General features: G+C 35.5%; 1 protein-coding gene across 1 annotated transcript in view; it reads left to right on the top strand.

Annotated features, from left to right (window-relative positions):
* The first annotated feature begins 404 nt into the window (after positions 1-404).
* LOC149776706 (uncharacterized) overlaps positions 405-22223 on the top strand; it is a 55881-nt gene continuing 34062 nt past the window's right edge. The window contains exons 1-7 of the mRNA XM_089941237.1: positions 405-1538; positions 2674-2766; positions 3944-4636; positions 10539-10604; positions 12617-12797; positions 15325-15371; positions 20351-20674. Of these exons, the coding sequence (XP_089797363.1) occupies positions 437-1538; positions 2674-2766; positions 3944-4636; positions 10539-10604; positions 12617-12797; positions 15325-15371; positions 20351-20674 (2506 nt within the window). The 5' untranslated portion in view covers positions 405-436. The remainder of the gene's footprint in view (positions 1539-2673; positions 2767-3943; positions 4637-10538; positions 10605-12616; positions 12798-15324; positions 15372-20350; positions 20675-22223) is intronic.

The following is a 22223-nucleotide window of genomic DNA, read 5'->3' as shown; positions in this document are numbered from 1 at the left end:
ATCAGATTGAAACTATATATATTTGATTGGTATTAGAGATACATCTTTGACTATTGAGCTTAATTTAAAGTTCAAATATGCTTTATGATTTTGTCTGTTAATCTATTATTCACACTTGTTTCCAGAGCAATATTTGTGATGTCTATCAATTGAATGTTTATCAGGAAAATATAACTACTACATATGCAATCTTTGATCCTTATGTCTACTAATCAAGACATTTGCATGGTGATGTAATTATGATGAATGCATCATCATGTTTGTTTAGTAAGCATATAGTATAGCACATAAATGGTATAGAAAGGGAATGTGTTCTTCCTTGTCTTCCTTGTAAACTTAAGCTTTGCTTGTTATAAGTTGTTTTACTTGTTTCTCATTTGATGGAAGACAAAAGTTTAAAAGATGGATATGTTTGTTTTCAGGAACGACAACAGAAATGTATACACCCACATCATCACCACCAACAACTACATACATACAGACAACCACCGTAGCACCAACCACCACCACAGCACCAACTACCACAATACCTACAACTACCACAGCAGCAACAACAACATCTGCCCCGACTACGACTACACCCATACAAACAACTACTTTAGCACCAACAACTACCACAAAAGCAACGACTACCACAGGTGTAACGACAACTGTTGCACCCACAACAACTACATATGTACCAACAACAACATTCCAACCAACCACTACAGGAGTAACAACAACAGTTGCTCCAACTACGAGTACACTAGTGCCAACAACTACTCCTGCACCAACTAGTACCACAGCACCACCAACAACAACTGCCCCAACCATGACTACAAAAGTGTCAACAACTACTGAAGCACCAACAACTACCATAATACCACCAACTACCACTGCAGGAACAACAACATCTGCACCAACAACCACCACATTAGCACCAACCACTACTGCAGCCACAACTACAGTTGCTCCAACTACCACTACACCAGTGGAAACAACAACCACAGCACCAACAACATCTGTACCATCTACAACTACACAAGTGCCAACAACTACTTCAGCATCAACTACCACAATACCAACAACTACCACAGCAGCAACGACAACATCTGCCCCAACTACGACTACACCCATACAAACAACTACTTTAGCACCAACAACTACCACAAAGGCAATGACTACCACAGGTGTAACCACAACTGTTGCACCCACAACAACAACATCTGTACCAACAACAACATTCCAACCAACCACTACTGGAGTAACAACAACAGTTGCTCCAACTACCACTACACCAGTGCCAACAACTACTCCAGCACCAACGAGTACCACAGCACCAACAACAACAACTGCCCCATCTACGACTACAAAAGTGCCAACAACTACTGCAGCACCAACGACTACCACAATACCAATAACAACCACTGCAGGAACAACAACATCTGCACCAACAACAACCACTGTGGCACCAACCACAACTGCAGCAACAACAACAGTTGTGCCAACTACCACTACACCAGTGCAAACAACTACTACAGCTCCTCCAACAACTACAGGTACTCTTTTTCTCTGAATATCACAGTTACTATAATTATTTAAGGGATGCATATGTGTTGTTTTTACTGCAGCCAATATGCATGCTTAGCTCCATAGGAATCCTCTTAATTCCATCAATCGATCCATCCCACCATCTATTCACCTGGTACAGTGGCTCATTGATGAATCTGTATGATGTGGATTGTGATTAATCTTTGTAAATATTCTTTTCTTGATCTGAAGACATATATTGACCAATTGCTATACTCCTGTAATTTTGCAAGAGTTTTTCACAAGCTTGTTTGCGTCCTTTTCTTTTAGAATTTTGTATTTGCATATTTTAAGACATAAGTCAGTTGATTGCCATGAAATTTGGGATCTGTTATGACCATCATCATCAGATGAACATATCCTCACATCACTGTTCCCCCTATTAGTTTTCCCTTGAAACGAAGAACTAAATCTCACCGACATTGGCAGTATATGGTATTGCTTTTGCATGATTAGTTCAGTATAATAAATTATTTTATACAACTGCAATGCATGACATGCCAGATTCCAATGCTTCTGGATGCATATGCCCATACACTAGACAGTGATCCTGGGATTGTATTGATGCATCTTAATTTCATGGCTATATAATTACATAAAGATAGTTGAAACACTGTTGGAAAATTTGATAATCATTGAAAGTTGTGTGCATTTGATCTCTGATTCCTTCCCATGCAACCCATTATTGCGATTTGATGATCATAAACATCTTCCACATAGTTACCAAAGGGACAACATAACAAAAATGACTGCAGTTGCACCCCTTTATTCAGGAGAGCAAGGAAGATGTATATAGGCTTGTGGACAAACACACAACAGTTGTCATAATAACCCTAAAATTTATCAACATATATGGTGATAATTATGCAGTTTGTAAGTTGTGAAATTGAATACTTTTATTGAGTTGGGAATGAAAGATAGATCTAAATATTTCACAATTGACATGAGCTGTCCTGATAAAGGAAGTGGTTGAAAAGTCATCAGACCCTCTTTCAATTTGAAGGTCCGATTGTGATAGGTCATCATTCCCAAAAATTAGTTTATAATAGATTAAGCCATGAGTAGATGAAAACATGCCTGAGTGTTTCATTCTTTGTTATACAGTCACTGGGCCAGGCACCACTACAACTGGGACAACTGGAGTACCTCCAACAACAACTTCACCTGGAACATCTACAAACACGACACCAACACCAGGTAATAGCTTGCCTAAAATTGCATGGAATTAGTTTGTTTATTCCTATAAATGTATCATTCTTATACAGGATATCATTCTCAAATAGTCCTTCAAACTTTAATTTAGATGGTTCAGGTATTATTCTGCTTCGATATGATTCTTCCATGAAGGTTCAAAACATATGAAATTGTAGCAAGAATGGTGATAATTCTGCATACAGGCTTTGCACAGCATGTTAATTTGAGATGTTGTATACTTAAGTTATGTGCTCTGGGAAAATGAATGTAGTACTTCATAATTTAACTATTCTCTGATAACCATGAACTTACTCATGTGATAGATACATAAAGGCCATTGTTGTTGGGTCTCAAACCTTTCAAGGTATTTGTTTGTCACTTATCAGTTTGTAGAATGCCTCCAGTACATAGAAAACCCATTGATAATGCCATGCGAATCAGAGCATTGACGCTTGATCTCCAATACTGTTTTTGTCTCCCAAATAGTGAAGTTGGTCAGAGATAAAGAAATAGGTTCTATCTATCCAACAGTCTGTCTGTCTCTCAGTCTATCCATCATATTTCACAAGATATATTTCCAGAAACTATTAGATATACACATAGTTGGTTGATAAAAGATACAATATTAAACCTTTCCTCCGGATGGGTCCTATTTATGCACATTTCACCAGCTTCAGTATATTGTCTGTAGTATACCTGTCCAGGATTCCATACATCTTCATGTTTCCAGTTCTAGGTCAAAACATAACATGTGTTTTGTTATCAGATTGAAACTATATTGGATTTAGTATTAGAAATATATCTTTTGCCGTTGTGCTCTATTTACAGTTCAAATATGCTTCATGTTTTTGTCAGTTAATCTATTATTCACAGTTTTTTCTAGAGCAATATTTGTGATGTCTATCAATTAAATGTTTATCAGGGAAATATGAACTACTACATTTGAAATATTTTGTACTTCTGTCTATTAACCAAGATGCTGGCATGGTGATGTAATTATGATGAATGCAGCATCATGTTTATTTAGTATGTGAATAGTATAGCACAGAAAGGGTACAGAGAGGGGATGTGTTCTTCCTTGTCTTCCTTGTTAATTTAAGCTTTCCTTGTCATAAGTTGTTTTACTTATTTCTGATTTGATGAAGACAAAAGTTTAAAAGATGAATATGTTTATTTTCAGAAACGACAACACAAATGTATACAACTACTGCAACACCAACAACAACTACATACATACTGACAACCACAGTAGCACCAACCACTACTGAAGCCACAACAACAGTTGCTCCAACTACCACTACACCAGTGAAAACAACTACCACAGCACCAACAACATCTGCAACATCTACAACTACACAAGTGCCAACAACTACTTCAGCACCAACTACCACAATACCAACAACTACCACAGCAGCAACAACATCGGCCCCAACTACGACTACACCCATACAAACAACTACTTTACCACCAACAACTACCACAAAAGCAACGACTACCACAGTGGTAACCACAACTGTTGTACCCACAACAACTACATATGTACCAACAACAACATTCCAACCAACCACTACTGGAGTTACAACAACGGTTGCTCCAACTACCACTACACCAGTGCCAACAACTACTCCAGCACCAACGAGTACCACAGCACCACCAACGACACCTGCCCCAACTACAACTACAGAAGTGCCAACAACTACTGGAGCACCAACGACTACCACACAAATGACTTCTACTGCACCAACAACAACAGTATCACTACCCACCACTACATATGTTCAGACAACTACAACAGCACGAACAACATCAACCATTCCAAGACAGTCAACACCAACACAAATTAAACCAACAACAACTGTTCGGACTTCTATAGGTATTATTTTATCTGCCTGCATCTAGAATGCTTGAGTTGGCTGATTTTTTTCCCCCAGGTCTGTAGAGACTGTCATCATTACTTTTGTCTTATACACAATCTCTTTAATGGAACAGTCTCAATTATATTGATGTATTGCTATGAAACTTGGTAAGTTGTATGTTCAGGACGTTTAGGTGTGGATGTCAACACATCACCTTTCTGATCCATGTCATTGGTACTTTTTTTCTAATGTAATGTATGGTGAGTTTTTTTGCTGCCATGGCCTTATTAAGAATTATTGTTGTCTTAATCTTGTTATTCACAAAATGTATTTAGAGCAACTAGCAATGTTGATGGATTGGCATGAGAACTGATAATTCCTTTGTCCTAAAAATGCACATTTCTCTTTCAATATTTTCCCTTATCACATTAAGGAGGGACTATTAGCCTGCTATCTTGCAAATCCAGCCCTGCTAAAAGGCGAATGTCAATCTTTTCCTGTCTATTTCAATAGACAAGAGGCAATAACTCTTGTCCATTACCTCCTCTTGATGCTGTGTGTTGCTTTTTTTTAGCTTTCCTGCTGTACATAATAACATTGTCCATGTTATCCTTCGAAAATCCAAATAAATTTTGTATTATAATTGACACAGCTAACATTACTTTCCAATTTAATTTGTTGATTATTCATTTTGCTGCTGTTTGTTACAGTTACGTTATTTTTACAGTTTCTTAAAGTTTGAACGATTTTATCACCTTTAGGAGTTTTAAAACCATGTCAATCAGTTAATAACATCATCAGTTATTAATTTATGCTTTGCATTCTTTTCTTGAATCATTTCAGCAAAATGTCAATTAAAGGCAATAATGCATCTTAAGAGCATGGAAGTCTATCATAACTCTTGGATTTTTTTTGTGTATTCTATTTGTACATCATTCATAACATGTGCAATTTGTGGTCAGAGAAAGTCTAATCTGTAGCATTAGCTAATTAGTCACATACTGATATGCTAATCTTTGCTTTTTTGTCTCTTGTTGTGTCATGAAATGTTGACTAAATTCATGAAATGCATGTTCAAAGCAATAGTCTACATGGTATTGGAGGGTAAGAGAGATGTAATAAGTCTAGGAAGACACAGCACAGTTCATTGTGGATAATACCTTCTCATTGGGGAATGTTCCCCAGTTTTAGACAGCCCATGGGATGTAAGTCCCTCTGCATGTCTGAGTATCACTTTCAGGCCAGTAAGTCAGGGTGCATGGGGTTCATATCAGATCCATTGGTTCCACCTCTTCATTCTGCCGCACCGTTAATAATCATATACTTGTCTCAGACCATCCAGTCATCACTGACCATTTAACATGGGAGATCTTTTGTGAAGACAGCACATCCAATTAATTCTTCTCTTGCATTTCCCTCTCATTGGAAAAGTTTTCCCCAATTTTAGGCAGCCCAGTAGGCATAAGTACCCCCCATGTTCGAGCATGGTCTTTGGACCAAAAAGTCTGGTTTGTTATTGTTGTTGTTGTGGGGTTTAACGCCGTTTTTCAGCACATGATAGGCTATACATGGCGGCCAGTATTAATGGTGGAGGAAGAACCCAGAAAAACCCCAGAAATAAACCACCGACCCAGGAGAAGCTACTGGCAAGCTTTCTCACATACCCACATTGGCCGAATATGAGACTCAGACCCATGCAGACAGAGGTGAGATGGCAGTGATCCATAACAGAGAGTGCTTTAGACCACTCGGCCACTTGGGACCCCGGCAGTCTGGTTTGTACTGCATCCATTGGATCAAATGTGTAATAATAAAACCGCACTATTGCTGACTGCCCAGTCATCACTGGCATTCCAACCATTACAACATGTATTCATTTTCATTGGATCGGTCCAACTAACTTATGATTTACAGGAATCTTAGTGACAGATATGTCTAACTCTCCTAATTACCCCCATTCGTCTCTCCAGTACAAAACCCAGAAACTTGGGCTGTGGATAAACATGCCAGATTTTTTTCTCTCATTATTTTAGGAGAAACTGTTGGCACCAATCTCTATAAGACACTACCACTCCATGTTATTGGACACACTCTGGCATCATGGCAGACCACTCTGGTAGCCTAGTGGTTAGAACATCTACCTCAGAGGTCAGGTCTTCGATCCCTGGCCGAGTCATAACAAAGGCTTTTAAAAATGGTACTAACAGCTGCCTTGCTTGGTGCTCAGCATTAACAGGTTAATGTTAGGACTGGTGAGCCTGGTGTCAGGATAATGTGACTGGGTGGGACATCATGCTACATGCCTGAGGCATGATGCTGTAGCTATTGACATCACTATAAACTGCCACACTGCAGACATTGTAGCAGTATGTCTGATTTTTTTTTAAAGCTATTTTAAAAGTCCAAATCACATTGCAACATATCATGGCAGACATGATTTTGGGCATTAGACAGACCTATCCCTCGCTCTGTTTCCAAATGAAACCAACTCTTGGTTTACAATGGCTCTGTGTGATTAAATTCAAGCCTATAGCTCATACTTTGCTAAAGCTGTTATCATACAAGATATGTTCTATGATAGGTTTAGCTTCCTCATACAGGGTAAGTGAGATGCATGCCCTTTCTATCAACATGAACTCTTTAGTTCAAATCGGAGGGATCGGTGGTTCTTTAGACACGACCAGGCTTTGTAGCCAAAATCAGTTAGTGTCCATCGGTCACCCAAGATTTGTCACAGCCTTGCTATCTTATATAGTTAAGTGGAGAACAGGAGCCATGCAACAGCCTGTTTGCACTACTTGAAATGCACAAAGACAAGTCATGGCACGAGCAAATGCCTCTTTCTACAGGTGAGAGTTGGGTCACAGGATATCACTCCTCAAGAATTTTGTTTGTGGCTGAAGTGGGTTGTACTCTTGTCATACTCTGATGTCTGACAAGATCAGAGTCACCTCATGAAGATTACAGCCCAGAAGCTTTGAGTCATCTCTGCAAGCCTGGCATTCAAACATAGTGTTTTCAATCTGAGAGACAGTAGAAAGCTGTTGGCTGGCACGCAGAGTTTTTTCTCAATGATTTAGTGTCACAGAGGAAAACTTTAAGTCTGGTTAGTCTGGTGGTGGCAGCACAGACAGCCAACAAACCCACCTAGATCAATCAACACAGTCTGTTAGGTTTGTTGAAATTCTGTAGGTAAGAAGAGTTAAATATTCATCTTCTTAACCATATGTTAGGGTCACGGGTCAAGTGACCTCATGATGTGTTGCTTATGTAATTAGGAGAACAGGTTACCTTTCACGTGGGCAATCCAGCTATTCTTCTCTAGTATGGTCGCCCGATGTAGAGGTCAGATACCGCTCCGGTGGCCTAGTGGTTAGAGCGTCCGCCTCAGATGCGGGAGGTCGTGGGTTCGATCCCCGGCCGAGTCATACCAAAGACTTACAAAAATGGTACTAACAGCTGCCTCGCTTGGCGCTCAGCAATAAGAGGCTAGTGTTAGGACTGGTTGGCCTGGTGTCAGGATAATGTGTCTGGGTGGGACATCATACTACATGTCTGCGGCATGATGCCCCAGTGCTAGGCATCACTATAAACTGTCACACTGCAGGCATCGTAACGATATGACTGAAACATTGTTAAAGCTACATTAAAAATCCATATCACACACACACACACAGAGAGATGTTCAGGATCCCCTCCTTCTATTACACATTCTTCTAACTTAATATGATTGAGGAATGTATTCGAAGGAGAAAGCAAATTTTTAAGTAAATTATGTCTCTTTGATAATACTTACCTAACCACATTACTTAAAAGCCCTCCAAACCACCCTGCCATGTGAGCTTCCTTGTTCATATCTCATTCAGCTAAATATTAGCAGCATGTTGTGGTGCCAAGGCGAGGTAATGACCAAGAGTTATTGCTGTTTGTCTATTGAACTAGACAGGCAAATATGAATTTTGTCTTTGAGTAGAGTTGGATTTGCATGGTAGCAGGCAAATTTTAATAATATAATGTTGCTTGGTAAGTATTCACAGAGAAACACGATTTATTAAAAAATTTGCTATTTGCAATATATTTTTCTTGTGCAAAGGTATATAAGAGTTTGCCTTTGATTTTCTGCTGTATGTAGTGTGTAACAGACTCTAGTGAATGGCACTTCTGTCACTGATTCAGTAGATTGTCATGAAAATTGGGAAGTGTTATGATCATCATCAGTTTGACCCAGTACCTTGACAGTTCTCTCACCTATCTTGTATAGGAGACCTGATTATTTTTAAATCTTAAACTAACATTCATTCTGTATACCAACGGTCTCAAGAGCAAATAAAAAGCTCTGGATTTGATTCACGTCATGTCAAAGACCAATAAAGGAGCAGTGCAGAATATCTTATTCCATTTGCAAGGGATTTAAATAAGATCTGAACAGTCTATGGCTGGATTAGGTACAGACCAGCTTATAAATCTTACCGATGCTTGTTCTGATATACAATCAGCAAAATTGAATATGGGAGTTTTTAGAACTTATTTCCTCTTCTGAAAGCCTTCATGTTAAGGCACATGATCCAACTCTTTATCTCTGATAAAATACTATTGAACTATCCATTTTAATTCATATAAGCTTATGTATGGTGTCACCATTTGGCCCAAATACCAGAATGTGCTCAGACCCAGTCTGTTATTCTACTTTTTGGTATACAAAGTAATCCTTGACTTGAACCACTAACATTTTAACAAAACATGTACTGCAAAACAAAATATTCCTGAATCTTGACATTGGTTATCAGGAAACCCAGTATAAGATTTCGTCTTTGTGAATTCAAATATTTACTAACCAGTCATGGCTATACAACCCTAAATGCATATTATTTGAAAGATCAATGCATTGTTTGGGCTACATTGCAGAATTGTATCATACCATCTCAAGTCATTTACCATATAAATCCATCATTCTTACAGAGCAGCTGTACTAAAATCTTTCAACTATATTGAAAATTATCAACAACAAGAAACAAATATATCTTTTTAGATTTCATTAAACATAATGAATTTATTTGAAAAACCTTACATTCAGCAACCTTAAAAAATTCTAAATCGTACAAAGAAGTCATTTGCTCTGCAAAAATGTTCGGTACTGATGGTTCCAAAAGATACTGTTTTTACGGGTAATGAAAGGTCAGATACAACTGCTGAACCTGCCTTATGGTTAGCTCATTTGCAAATGGTAGTTTCAATATACTGATTTGAAATATTACATGAATTGGCATGTTCTGTATGTACATAGTAGTTTATATAGAAAGAACACTCCACATACAAGTCTAGGAACATCATACCTACTAATGTAGAGTGGCACCCCTTGTATAGAACCCACTGAAGATATGAGTTGATGTTGTGCCAATCATGTATGGGACACATGCCTACTTCATGCAGTCCTCAGAACAGTTGAACCATGAACCTATCTTGTGTATAGCTCACAAAGGGTGAACATCAAACTGCCAGTGTCCATATACTGCAGAACATATTCTTGACACGTTTCTTCTTTCTTGGTAAATTATGGTTATTGAAGTGATTCAAGTGCTAGAGAATCAATAATATAATCACAGTTAACCCTAAAGAAACAAAACTCTGAGCAGAGCCAAAACTACCTTAATGTCTGTCCCACACCACTTGCAAAATACAAACTTGTTTCCAAGTCTAAACTGTGATTCATGTGGTCATGTAGGCACATTTATTCAATTATCAATTGTTGCTCCAAATATTAACACAAATTTAGTTTAACTGATATTTATTTAATCCTGATTGTTGCTCAAAGTTTTTAGTTTCTTTAAGTTTCACTGTGAATAGATTATTGATTCTCAAATGCTTGTATCACTGCATTAGGCATAGTTTATATATACCTCAATTCATATCTGTTTTCAGCAACTCCTTCTGCACCACCAACAATAACATCCACTACTACAGTCACTACGACTACACGTCTACCAGGTAAATAAATTACTGTCAAACATGCTGTATGAACTCTCTACCTATCTATATCCATTTATCAGTCCAGTCATTCGTCCATCTTTTGATCTATCTATATCAAGCACAGGTGGTCAGTCTTGTGCAGTGATTAAAAATTATCAGTAGGCTTGACACAGGGAAATGTGTGAGTGAAAATAAAGATGGGTTTACCATGGAAGAATTATGAAAAATTATTTGTGTATATAACAGTAATAAAACTAATTATTTTGCTTTCAACATCTGTTGTATCAAAACAGGACATGCAGCAGTTCTAAGATATATGAACTCACCCATCTGCACTGTATCTGCAATTCTCCTTAGTTTATTGGTTTGTAAATCCAGCATGGATGAAACTGTAAAAGATGGGATGATAATGTGCAAGACTCTCCCAATCTCAAGGTTGTTGTTGACATATTTCAAGGATAAATTGAGGGAATCTCTGAAACCTTTCTTTTGACCAACTTTTTGTCTGCTTTGTCTTCTTCAGCTTGCATTATAAGATCTATTGATAGTCACTCTACTGACTTTATTATGCGGCCAGTGCCCACCACAACTGTGATTTCATCAGCAGAGTGTGGATCATTGCTTAGAATGCCTGCCCATGTGAGAACCCTGTCCTGTGAGAAGGCATTTTATCCTATCACTTGCATCAGGCATCTCATGTGAAAATGGTTCAGATTCTTGGCATGGCATCCATGCACCATCCAGGTTCTACATCCATACAGAATGGTCCACAACACAATGGCTTTGCAGAATTTCAGTTTAGTTTGTAGACTGATGCTTCAGTGTTCCAGCATCTCGGGGCACTGTGTAAACAATGCTATACATGTATTAAAAAAATTCTGGCATTGGTTATATCATTGCTATAAACTTCATATAGGCATTTACTGTGATAGTAGGCTCCATGTATTGCTTTCCTGGTACAGAGTGGTACATCACCTCATTTATTCTTGATACTGATTATGAGCCCGCAACTGTCACCAGCTGAAGAGAAATGGTTTATATTATGTTAGTAATTACTGTGCTGCCCCTGTATAGTATTGTTCGTGACAGCTATTAAGTGACCTGTTTAGATTAAGGGAGATTTTATACTGAGGAATGTTCCAAGAAGGTTTTATCATAATGTTACATACACTATTCAATTATGTGCAATAGCATAAATGGTTCTCCTTAATCAAGAAGTTGAATGTAGTGAAATAATCAAGTAGAGGTGATAAAGCCAAATTTACCCAATTTCATGTGATCAGCACATTATAAAAGGACAAGTGGTATGCTCAACATGTCTATAATGAGTGAACACTGTGTTGTTATGAACATGATTTGTATATATAGCATTATAGATTTCATCAAAAATATTTGTAATTATTCATTTAAAAACATAGTTTAAAACAATTCTCAAAGTTATTGTTTGTAAACACACACACATGACCGATGCATACCTCTTAAAGGGTAAATCTTGACACGAGTGCATACCCTGCCAATGTCCAATAAGGGTGAAACACATCCTGGTAGTGTGTATTGGCCTCCACTCAGTGAAACAGAATCATTGTTTGTGAATTTGATACAGGAAATTTATGATGATGTTTTGACAGGGAAATTTTAGGTCTTTTTGAGGGAATGCAGTTTATACAAAAAATTCTACCAAATATTTTAACTATACACCTGTATTTTGTATTTGCCTTTAGATTTCACTTTATATACATTGTACATTTTATATTGTTCCTAGCATGACTTGATATTTACATTATTTGGAAGGGTTACTTTTCTTCATTTTTACATTACATTATGAATATTGTGCTGGCTTTTTATCAAATACTAATACACACACACATACACACACACACACACACACACATAATCATTCGTGAACAGACTTTGTGATTGGCATCGGGGGACAATGTGCTTTTCAGTTGATCCACCTTGAAACAATGTCAGAATTTAAATTTATTTATAACTATGTCATTTATTTTTCTTTTCTTTATTTATAATTGAAGTATGTGCAATCACAAGAGAAATCTACTCACAGAAATTTGGAAAAGAACCCCCAGCCAATGGCTATGTGGGATATATAGAGAAAGATGCAATCCCAGGAAAAACAAATGAAGCGGAAGCAGTGTATATAAATGATACAATGGCCTCAAATGTAACAATATTCATCAACCGTTGTACTTATTGGTAAGTAGTCTGTATATAGTACAAGTGGATTACTCTGCTATTGGTAATGTAGTGAATACAGTTAACATCACATGCCTTTTTAAATTTATATCTTTACTAGTAAGTTACCAGAAAAGCTTATGGGATAGTATTTTGTGCATCATCTGTCATCCATCTGTTCCTTGGCACAAGTTTGTTGTTGCTCCTCATCAATAGGGCCATAATGGCAGTCATCTAGAAAACATTTTATGAATACTCTCTCAAACAGAAAGTCATACTAACATTGGGTTTTCACCTTAAGACTTTGGATGTCTGACTGTTCCTTAATGAAAATGGTTTTATGTAAATATTCAGTACGGCCACCAAACTCTATTTTAAAATATTTGGTAACACTAATTCTCCTAAATAGATGGTCATTTCAGTGTGAGAGTTTAAGTACAAGAATTAATATTAAGTCAAGTTTAAAGATGCTGATCTGATATTTAATATGGCCAGTACAGCAGTCACCATGTAAATCTTTTCAGGACTTCATCTACTAACTGGACAGTTATGTATTGACATGGGATTTTCAGCAGAACTTCTTAGATGTCTAGTTGGTCTTAAATGAAGATGGTTCTGCTTGGACAGCCAATATGCCACCTCATTAGCTATGTTGATACTCTTGTTGCTGATCCATCAGAATTGATTGTCATATTGATTTTTGATTTTCAGGAAAGTCTGTGTATGTTCTTTATGATGTGTGTTTGGTCCTCAATAAAAAGAATGCCAACCTGATTTCTACAATGGCCACCACAGCAGTGATTTTAAAAGTCTTATCTGTACTCCTCCTGAATGGAAAGTTATTTCAGAATGAAGTTTACGCTAGAAGAGATTATGGTGTTTTGTTGTTCTTAAATAAAATTTGTGCCCATCTGATATCTGCTATGAGCACCACATTGGTAAACTTGAAAATGGTATTGCTACTTGTTCTAGATGGAAAATCACATCAACTCTGGCTTTTTTGCTAGAAGAATTCTTATGATGTTATGGTTGGTACAAAATGAAAATAGTGTCTATCTAGAAGAATTCTTGTGATGTTATGGTTGGTACAAAATGAAAATAGTGCCTGTCTAGAATAATTTTTGTGATGTTATGGTTGGTACAAAATGAAAATAGTGCCTATCTAGAAGAATTCTTATGATGTTGTGGTTGGTACAAAATGAAAATAGTGCCTGTCTAGAAGAATTCTTATGATGTTATGGTTGGTACAAAATGAAAATAGTGCCTGTCTAGAAGAATTTTTGTGATATTATGGTTGGTACAAAATGAAAATACTGCCTATCTAGAAGAATTCGTATGACGTTGTGGTTGGTACAAAATGAAAATAGTGCCTGTCTAGAAGAATTCTTGTGATGTTGGTTGGTACAAAATGAAAATAGTGCCTGTCTAGAAGAATTCTTGTGATGTCATGGTTGGTACAAAATGAAAATAGTGCCTGTCTAGAAGAATTCTTGTGATGTTGTGGTTGGTACAAAATGAAAATAGTGCCTATCTAGAAGAATTCTTGTGATGTAATGGTTGGTACATCCAGTGTAGTCATCATGGCAGCCATCTTGAAGAAAAATATTCCTCATAAATGATAAGACATGTTGACATGACACCAGAAACATTATAATATCTAGTTGATCATGGATGAAAATGGTAATAATCTGACTTAAAATATAACTGTCATGACTGTCATGTCCAAAATCTTGTCTAAGTTGAGTCACAAATCAACATGGGGTTTCCACCAGAAGACTTCTTGTTATATCTAGTAGGCTCGAATTAAAATAATGCTGATTCTGATATTGAATATCACCACTATGGTGGCTATATTTGAAGTCTTGTTGTTGACTACTCCTTCAGTATTTTTAATCATATTTTTTTATTTTCAGCAAAAGATTTCTTATTATATATAGTTGATCTTAAATGAAGATAGCGAGTTCCAGCATCCAATATGGCTGCCACAATGAACATATTGAAAGTTTGTCCCTAATTCTTCTATATGGGTAGTCATCTTCCCATGAACTTGTCAGTAAAAGTCTTCTAATGGTGCTTAGAATGCCCTAAATAAAAATGCTCCCAACCTTACCTCCGTTATAGCTAATTTTGACAATCCTATCAATCAGGAAAATTGTAGATGGTTTCCACATCTGAAGTTAAAAAGATGGAAGGGTAATAGCCTGATTTCCAGGAACTCTTTTTCATTGATGAAATCATCACTTCCTTTTGAGGGGCTTTTGTTTTTATTATTCTGCATGGTAATATGTTGCTGGACACATCCCATTATTTTGTAGCTATCATATCATAATCCTTAACAGTGGAAATAATGCTCACAATGAATTAACTGCATTTTTCTTGACTGTACTTGTATGTAAGGGGATATAATTATGTTTTGGTGAATTAGTCCAATCTCATATGCTTATTTGTAAGGGGGTTAAAATTATCTTTTGGTGAATTTGTGCAATCATAAATAAACTACTGCTATAAATAAATGTTAATCAATAAAATCAACCTTATCTCTTTTCAGTGTGTGCTTGTATGGATTACTTGATTGTCATACTGACCTTACTTGTGGTAAGCAGAACTATTTGTAACTTTTCTTAGTTTGCCATTCTCACCATTTGATTATAAATTTAAAATCTTTTAAACACATTACTGCAAAGAATCATGTATCCCCTATGTCTTTATTTGGCAGATTTTCTGAAGTCAAATAACTGGTAGATATTGAATTTTGATAGATAGTCAAGAATGACATTCACTGACTGTTATTTGTTTGTAAATTATGTAACAAGTTTTGGTACTAATTGACTATTCAGCCTATTTGGCTGAAATTTAATTATAAAGGTGATAAGTACTATACAGTGCATCAAAATAATATCATAACATGTCAGTAATATAATGAGTTATTATTAAAGGTGTGTGATATATAAAAATATGACATAGCATCAGCCTGTTGGTGGAAAATATCAGCTAACTATGCATCGTTTATTCTCCATCCTTGAAGAAAATTATCAAATTGCTACTCCTAGTCACAAAATATTACAGTATATGGATTTCACATAATCAAGTATACATTTAAGCATTTAGTGAGAAGTTTGAGTGAAGCAGCAATGTTATTGTTATCCATGGTATTATATCCAAAACAATGATCATAACTTTGGACAGAAACATTAGTTTGTTTGTGAAGACATTGATAAGAAGTAGAGAAAGCATATGACTAGAATGTGTGCCTCTGAGTCATATCTGGATTTAACTAAGCCAGAAGTGTACACTATTTTTTCTCTAAAATACAAATACTGTATCTACTAAACTAAAAGACAAATATTGTATGTGCTAAATTATAAGACAAATATTATGTGTGCTAAATTATAAGACAAATAGTGTATGTGCTAAATTATAAGATAAATACTGTATGTGCTAAATTATAAGATAAATACTGTATGTGCTAAATTATAAGGCAAATATTGTATGTGCTAAATTATAAGATAAATACTGTATGTGCTAAATTATCAGACAAATATTGTATGTGCTAAATTATAAGACAAATAGTTTATGTGCTAAATTATAAGATAAATACTGTATGTGCTAAATTATAAGACAAATATTGTATGTGCTAAATTATAAGATAAATACTGTATGTGCTAAATTATAAGATAAATACTGTATGTGCCAAATTATAAGACAAATATTGTATGTGCTAAATTATAAGATAAATACTGTATGTGCTAAATTATCAGACAAATATTGTATGTGCTAAATTATAAGACAAATAGTGTATGTGCTAAATTATAAGATAAATACTGTATGTGCTGAATTATAAGATAAATACTGTATGTGCTAAATTATAAGATAAATATTGTATGTGCTAAATTATAAGATAAATAGTGTATGTGCTAAATTATAAGATAAATACTGTATGTGCTAAATTGTAAGATAAATACTGTATGTGCTAAATTATAAGACAAATAGTGTATGTGCTAAATTATAAGATAAATACTGTATGTGCTGAATTATAAGATAAATACTGTATGTGCTAAATTATAAGATAAATATTGTATGTGCTAAATTATAAGACAAATAGTGTATGTGCTAAATTATAAGATAAATACTGTATGTGCTAAATTGTAAGATAAATACTGTATGTGCTGAATTATAAGACAAATAGTGTATGTGCTAAATTATAAGATAAATACTGTATGTGCTAAATTGTAAGATAAATACTGTATGTGCTGAATTATAAAACAAATAGTGTATGTGCTAAATTATAAGATAAATACTGTATGTGCTAAATTATAAGATAAATACTGTATGTGCTAAATTATAAGATAAAGCAGTATGTACTCAATTCTAAGACAAATATTGTGTGTACTCAATTATAAGACAAATACTGTGTGTATTCAGTTATAAGACAAATACTGTGTGTGTATTATAAGGTAAATACTGTGTGCAGTCAATTCTAAGACAAATAATGTGTGTACTCAATTGTAAGACAAATACTGGGTGCACTCAATTATAAGACAAATACTGTGCCTACTCAATTATAAGACAAATACTGTGTGTACTCAATTATAAGACAAATACAGTATATGAACAGTTCTAAGACAAATACTGAGTGTACTCAAATATAAGACAGATACTCTGTGTACTAAATTATAAGACAAATATTGCATGTATTCAATTATAGGACAACTCTGGTATAAATTGCCCCTCCCCCCATTTAGGACTGCAAAATGCCAAGTTCTCTTTGACTCATATAAGTCAGTTTGTATTTTGCAAATCAAATCCATCTGAAAGGGGTGGCATATTGCCAATGAGTCAGAGTTTCACTTTAGAAAAATAAATATGCAAAGTGACTCATATATATATATATATATATATATATATATATATATATATATATATATATAAACTGTGTGCATCATTAAGATAAAGTTTAAAATGATGCATCACTTTTAGTCTTATTTAGTGCAGAGGTGGGCAAACTTTCCAGTGCAAGTGCCACATACACAAATTTACACTTTGTCGCGGGCCACATAGTTCATTAAGTAAAATAATTAATATTTGAAATAGCTTAACAAAAAGTTTTTCTAAATAACATCTAATTAATTTTAAGTTGTTAATTTGTTGTTAATATTTGAAAACTTAAACTTCAAAAGAAGCACTTTTATTTGATAAACAGAGTCAGTGCGAATGATGGCTTGTTCCTAGGCTGCATGAAAACCCTTGGTGGGCCACATGAAAGCCCTTGGCAGGCCTCATGTGGCCCGTGGGTTGTAGTTTGCCCACCCCTGTAGTAGTGAAATGGGCCTTAACTCCAAAGGTGTTTCTAATGACTGCATGCCACTGGTAGCTCAGCAGACTTAATATTGTGCCAGTCAACCACCTGTTTTCAGCAACACACTAAATTCACATTCTGCAGTGCAGTCTTGATTCTCAGTCAAGTCTGCAATGGTAAGCATTACATTTCATTTTGATCAATTTGGTGAAACTACTAAACATTGAGCAATTTATAATATACAATATCCAGGTGACAGGATATAAAGTACCTGACTGTTTAGTAATGATTCAGAAACTTTGGTAGCTGTTTATGTGGATACTGTACTAATGAGCTTAGTAAGTGACACTTTGCACATTTTGTGAAATCTTATTAACAGATTGCCACAACTGAATATGTGTCAGTTGTGTGTCTTGATCATAAAGCGTTAAAATAAACACTCACATTCACCTGTATACCTGACTTTACAGAGTTAAAATAAGTACTCATTTACCTGAATACATGACTTTACAGAGTTAAACACTCACAGTCACCTGAATACATGACTTTACAGGGTTAAAATAAATACTCACAGTCACCTGAATACATGACTTTACAGAGTTAAATACTCACAGTCACCTGAATACATGACTTTACAGAGTTAAACGCTCACAGTCACCTGAATACATGACTTTACAGAGTTAAAATAAATACTCAGTCACCTGAATACATGACTTTACAGAGTTAAATGCTCAGTCACCTGAATACATGACTTTACAGTTAAACGCTCACAGTCACCTGAATACATGACTTTACAGTTAAATGCTCACAGTCACCTGAATACATGACTTTATGTGGCACAAAATCAGTGTGTACTCAATCGAACAACTGTCAACTAGAAAGCAGAAACTGTTCTGGCTTCATAGTCTAAGGGATTAACATCACATTTTCCCAGATTTTTATGTTGTGCTTATAAGTTGACACCAACTCTGCATGAGTCAAATTTTCAGTAAAAATGCTGTTGACTTTTAAGCAAGTATTTACAGTAGTTGAAAAATGTTTCAGAAAGTTGCATGGCAGAGGTAAACATAATTAAAGCCATATCTTGAAATTATAGCATAAACTTTTAAACACCTAACATTCATCTGATTGCTGTTAAAGGTACATGTAAGAGCATGTAAACACACATTGCCATTTTGGAGGTATTCTAAGCTTGCAACATTGACTAAACTTTCTAGCTGTGTACATGGTAACCAAAAGTATGTCACTGAACTGATTAAAAACTTGGCCTTTTATTATATTTGCATGTCAGCATAGTTATTTATATGTAGGACAGTGTGCGTGACATCTTTGCTCAACTTGCCTCTTATTATGACAAAATACAGATTGTTTCTACGTGTCTTACAACCTAAGTAAACATTTCTTAGGATCAACATGCTGTTGTTTCATATTGTGGCTTGATGCTAAAATTGATAATGGACTGATATGTAATGTACTGTGTAATCAGTTCTCATCAACATTTATGCTTTTCCCTTATAATGCCAGATTGAATATGAAAATGATATTTCCTTATGATGCCAGATTGGATATGAAAATGATATTTCCTTATGATGCCAACTTGGATATGAAAATGCTATTTCCTTATGATGCCAGATTGGATATGAAAATGATATTTCCTTATGATGCCAACTTGGATATGAAAATGATAGCTCCTTATGATGCCCGATTGGATATGAAAATGATATTTCCTTATAATGCCAAATTGGATATGAAAATGATAGCTCCTTATGATGCCAGATTGGATATGAAAATGATATTTCCTTATGATGCCAGATTGGATATGAAAATATTTCCTTTAAGAAAAGTCTACTGGAAATGTGGAAATTTATAATTTATAGTTGCTGCATCACTGACAGCTATGACAATGTGTTTTTTACATGGTTACCAAGTTTGTAAACATGTACAGACAGTAAACTAAACTAAGCTGTTTGTACACATATAAACATTGCATCCTTCAGTCTTTCAGATAATTTTCAAGCACAAATTCAGTGTGATTTGAAGATTCCAAATCAAATATCTACCTGACAGATTCCCTTGGTTATTTGCAAATCAATTAAACTACCTTTATATGTATGCATGGTGTTCAGAGTTATGCCCTTGCAACAAATTTTGAGAAAGATAAAGGTATGGTATGTACAAAATTGCATGGAAGCACAGCCAATTTCCTCCAGAATAGTTGACAAGGGGAACAACTCTCACTACAATCATGTCAATGCCATTCACTTCTTTTTTTAAATAGTGACCACCACATCCCCGCAGCCTACGACAACATCAACGCAACCACCCACTACAACAACAACATTGACAACCACCTCACCAATACTGACAACCACAACACCACCAATATGCAACTCATGGCAGGCTTGGGAGCCATGTAGCGGAGAATGTGGGACTACTGGTGTGCGGAAGAGGATACGAACATGTCCAACCCCGGATCAAGAGCTTGAAACAGAATTGTGTTTCATATACTGCCCCTCAACAACAACACCAAGAACAACATTTACCTTCAGCACTACCGAGACTACAGTCACAATGACAACCACCCCCTTCGTCAGCACAAAATGTAAGTATATACAGCTTGTACTATTTGTTTTGGTGCTTGTATCTTGGGAACTTTATTTATTAAATACTTTATTAATCATACATGTATGATATAAAATTCAATAGAGATGTTTAATCTGATTCCATATTGCACAGCTGTGTTGCATACATTGCATGCATACAATTTTAATATTGCATGCCCAGCCTGGAACTACTTTTACAACTTGAAATATTAAATTTTAGACAAGTTATAACTTAAAGGGACCTATATTATATATATATATATATATATATATATATATATATATATATATATATATATATATATTATAACTTCAAAAATATCACTTTGTAATTTTTTAACATTAGTCATATTGGGTGAAATGGCTGCTTTTGCCACTGAAGTTAATAGGAGAGTACCATAAGTAGTGATGAGTAGTTTATGTACATTTCAGGGTATCTAGGCTGGTAAATTAGAATTGGTTGAGTAGAGGATAATATTTTGGACAGGATGTTTGTCAGTGTGTTCTTAGATGAACCTGGTGTGCAAAGTAAACAAACAAATATGAGAGAGAGAGTGAGAGCACATGCTTTGCTGCTGGACAAAAACAGATTCAGGGAGACATGGGAAGATTTAAGGCATGGGTAGAAATGCTCATCATTTGTAGAAAACTTTGCCTCCATATTTTTTAAAATTCCCAAACTTAGCTAAAGTTCATTTCAGCTTCAAAGGTTCAAACATATGGTCCATTGATTTATAATTCTTTTAAGGAGCAAGTTTAAGTGTAAGGACTTGGTCTCTGGTCAGGAAGCAGCATCCCTCTAGCTTTTGCTCCTACTGCAATTCCCATTCTCAGTTATATCTATGTTGGGGATGATCAAGGGCTTTGCAATTCTTTAAGCTAACTCAAAAGAGAAAATTAAAGGATGTAACCATGGTATTCACCAACTTAAAGATATTTTGGATATTTGGGGAGCCATCGTTTGAAGGTGGAATCTTTGAAGATCTAAGAGAGCTTATCAGTCTCTCATCAATAAGGATTTCTTTTTCATGGGAGGAAAAGCCTATGAGGTCAGGACTATTGCCACATTTTAGGCCTATTTTAAATCTTTACTCTTTGGGCGATGTTATGAAAGCTGCATTCTGGAGATCTTGCTCCATTTTCACATTATTTTATTTTGATCAATGGCACATCAGAGTGATTATTTATGCATTTGGCCAAATTGTATCAACCCAACAAGATGTCAAGCTAATCTACAGTTGCATTAAAATATCCAACTGACAAATGATGGTAAGTTCATTTAATGACTAATCTTCAGCCATAAGTCTTCCACTGGACTGGAAAGTTCAGCAGCCTGATAATAGCAGGCAGAGTATTAGTGTTTGTAAAATGAGTTGGATGAGGGTTAAACTAATTTCAGTTATGTAATACTTACCTGCCATTATGGAAATATTTCCTCCTCCCTTCCTACTCTGATGTTCTTCCGTCTTGGTCTAAAGAAAAGGATGATTTTTGATTATTGACTGAGTTATCACACTGGGACTGAGTTATCACACAGGGACTGAGTTA

Source organism: Sinohyriopsis cumingii, chromosome 18 (assembly GCF_028554795.1).
Source record: "Sinohyriopsis cumingii isolate HCF-2022 chromosome 18, ASM2855479v2, whole genome shotgun sequence".
Classification (NCBI taxonomy): domain Eukaryota; kingdom Metazoa; phylum Mollusca; class Bivalvia; order Unionida; family Unionidae; genus Sinohyriopsis; species Sinohyriopsis cumingii.
This window is presented reverse-complemented; position numbering and strand designations above follow the sequence as displayed.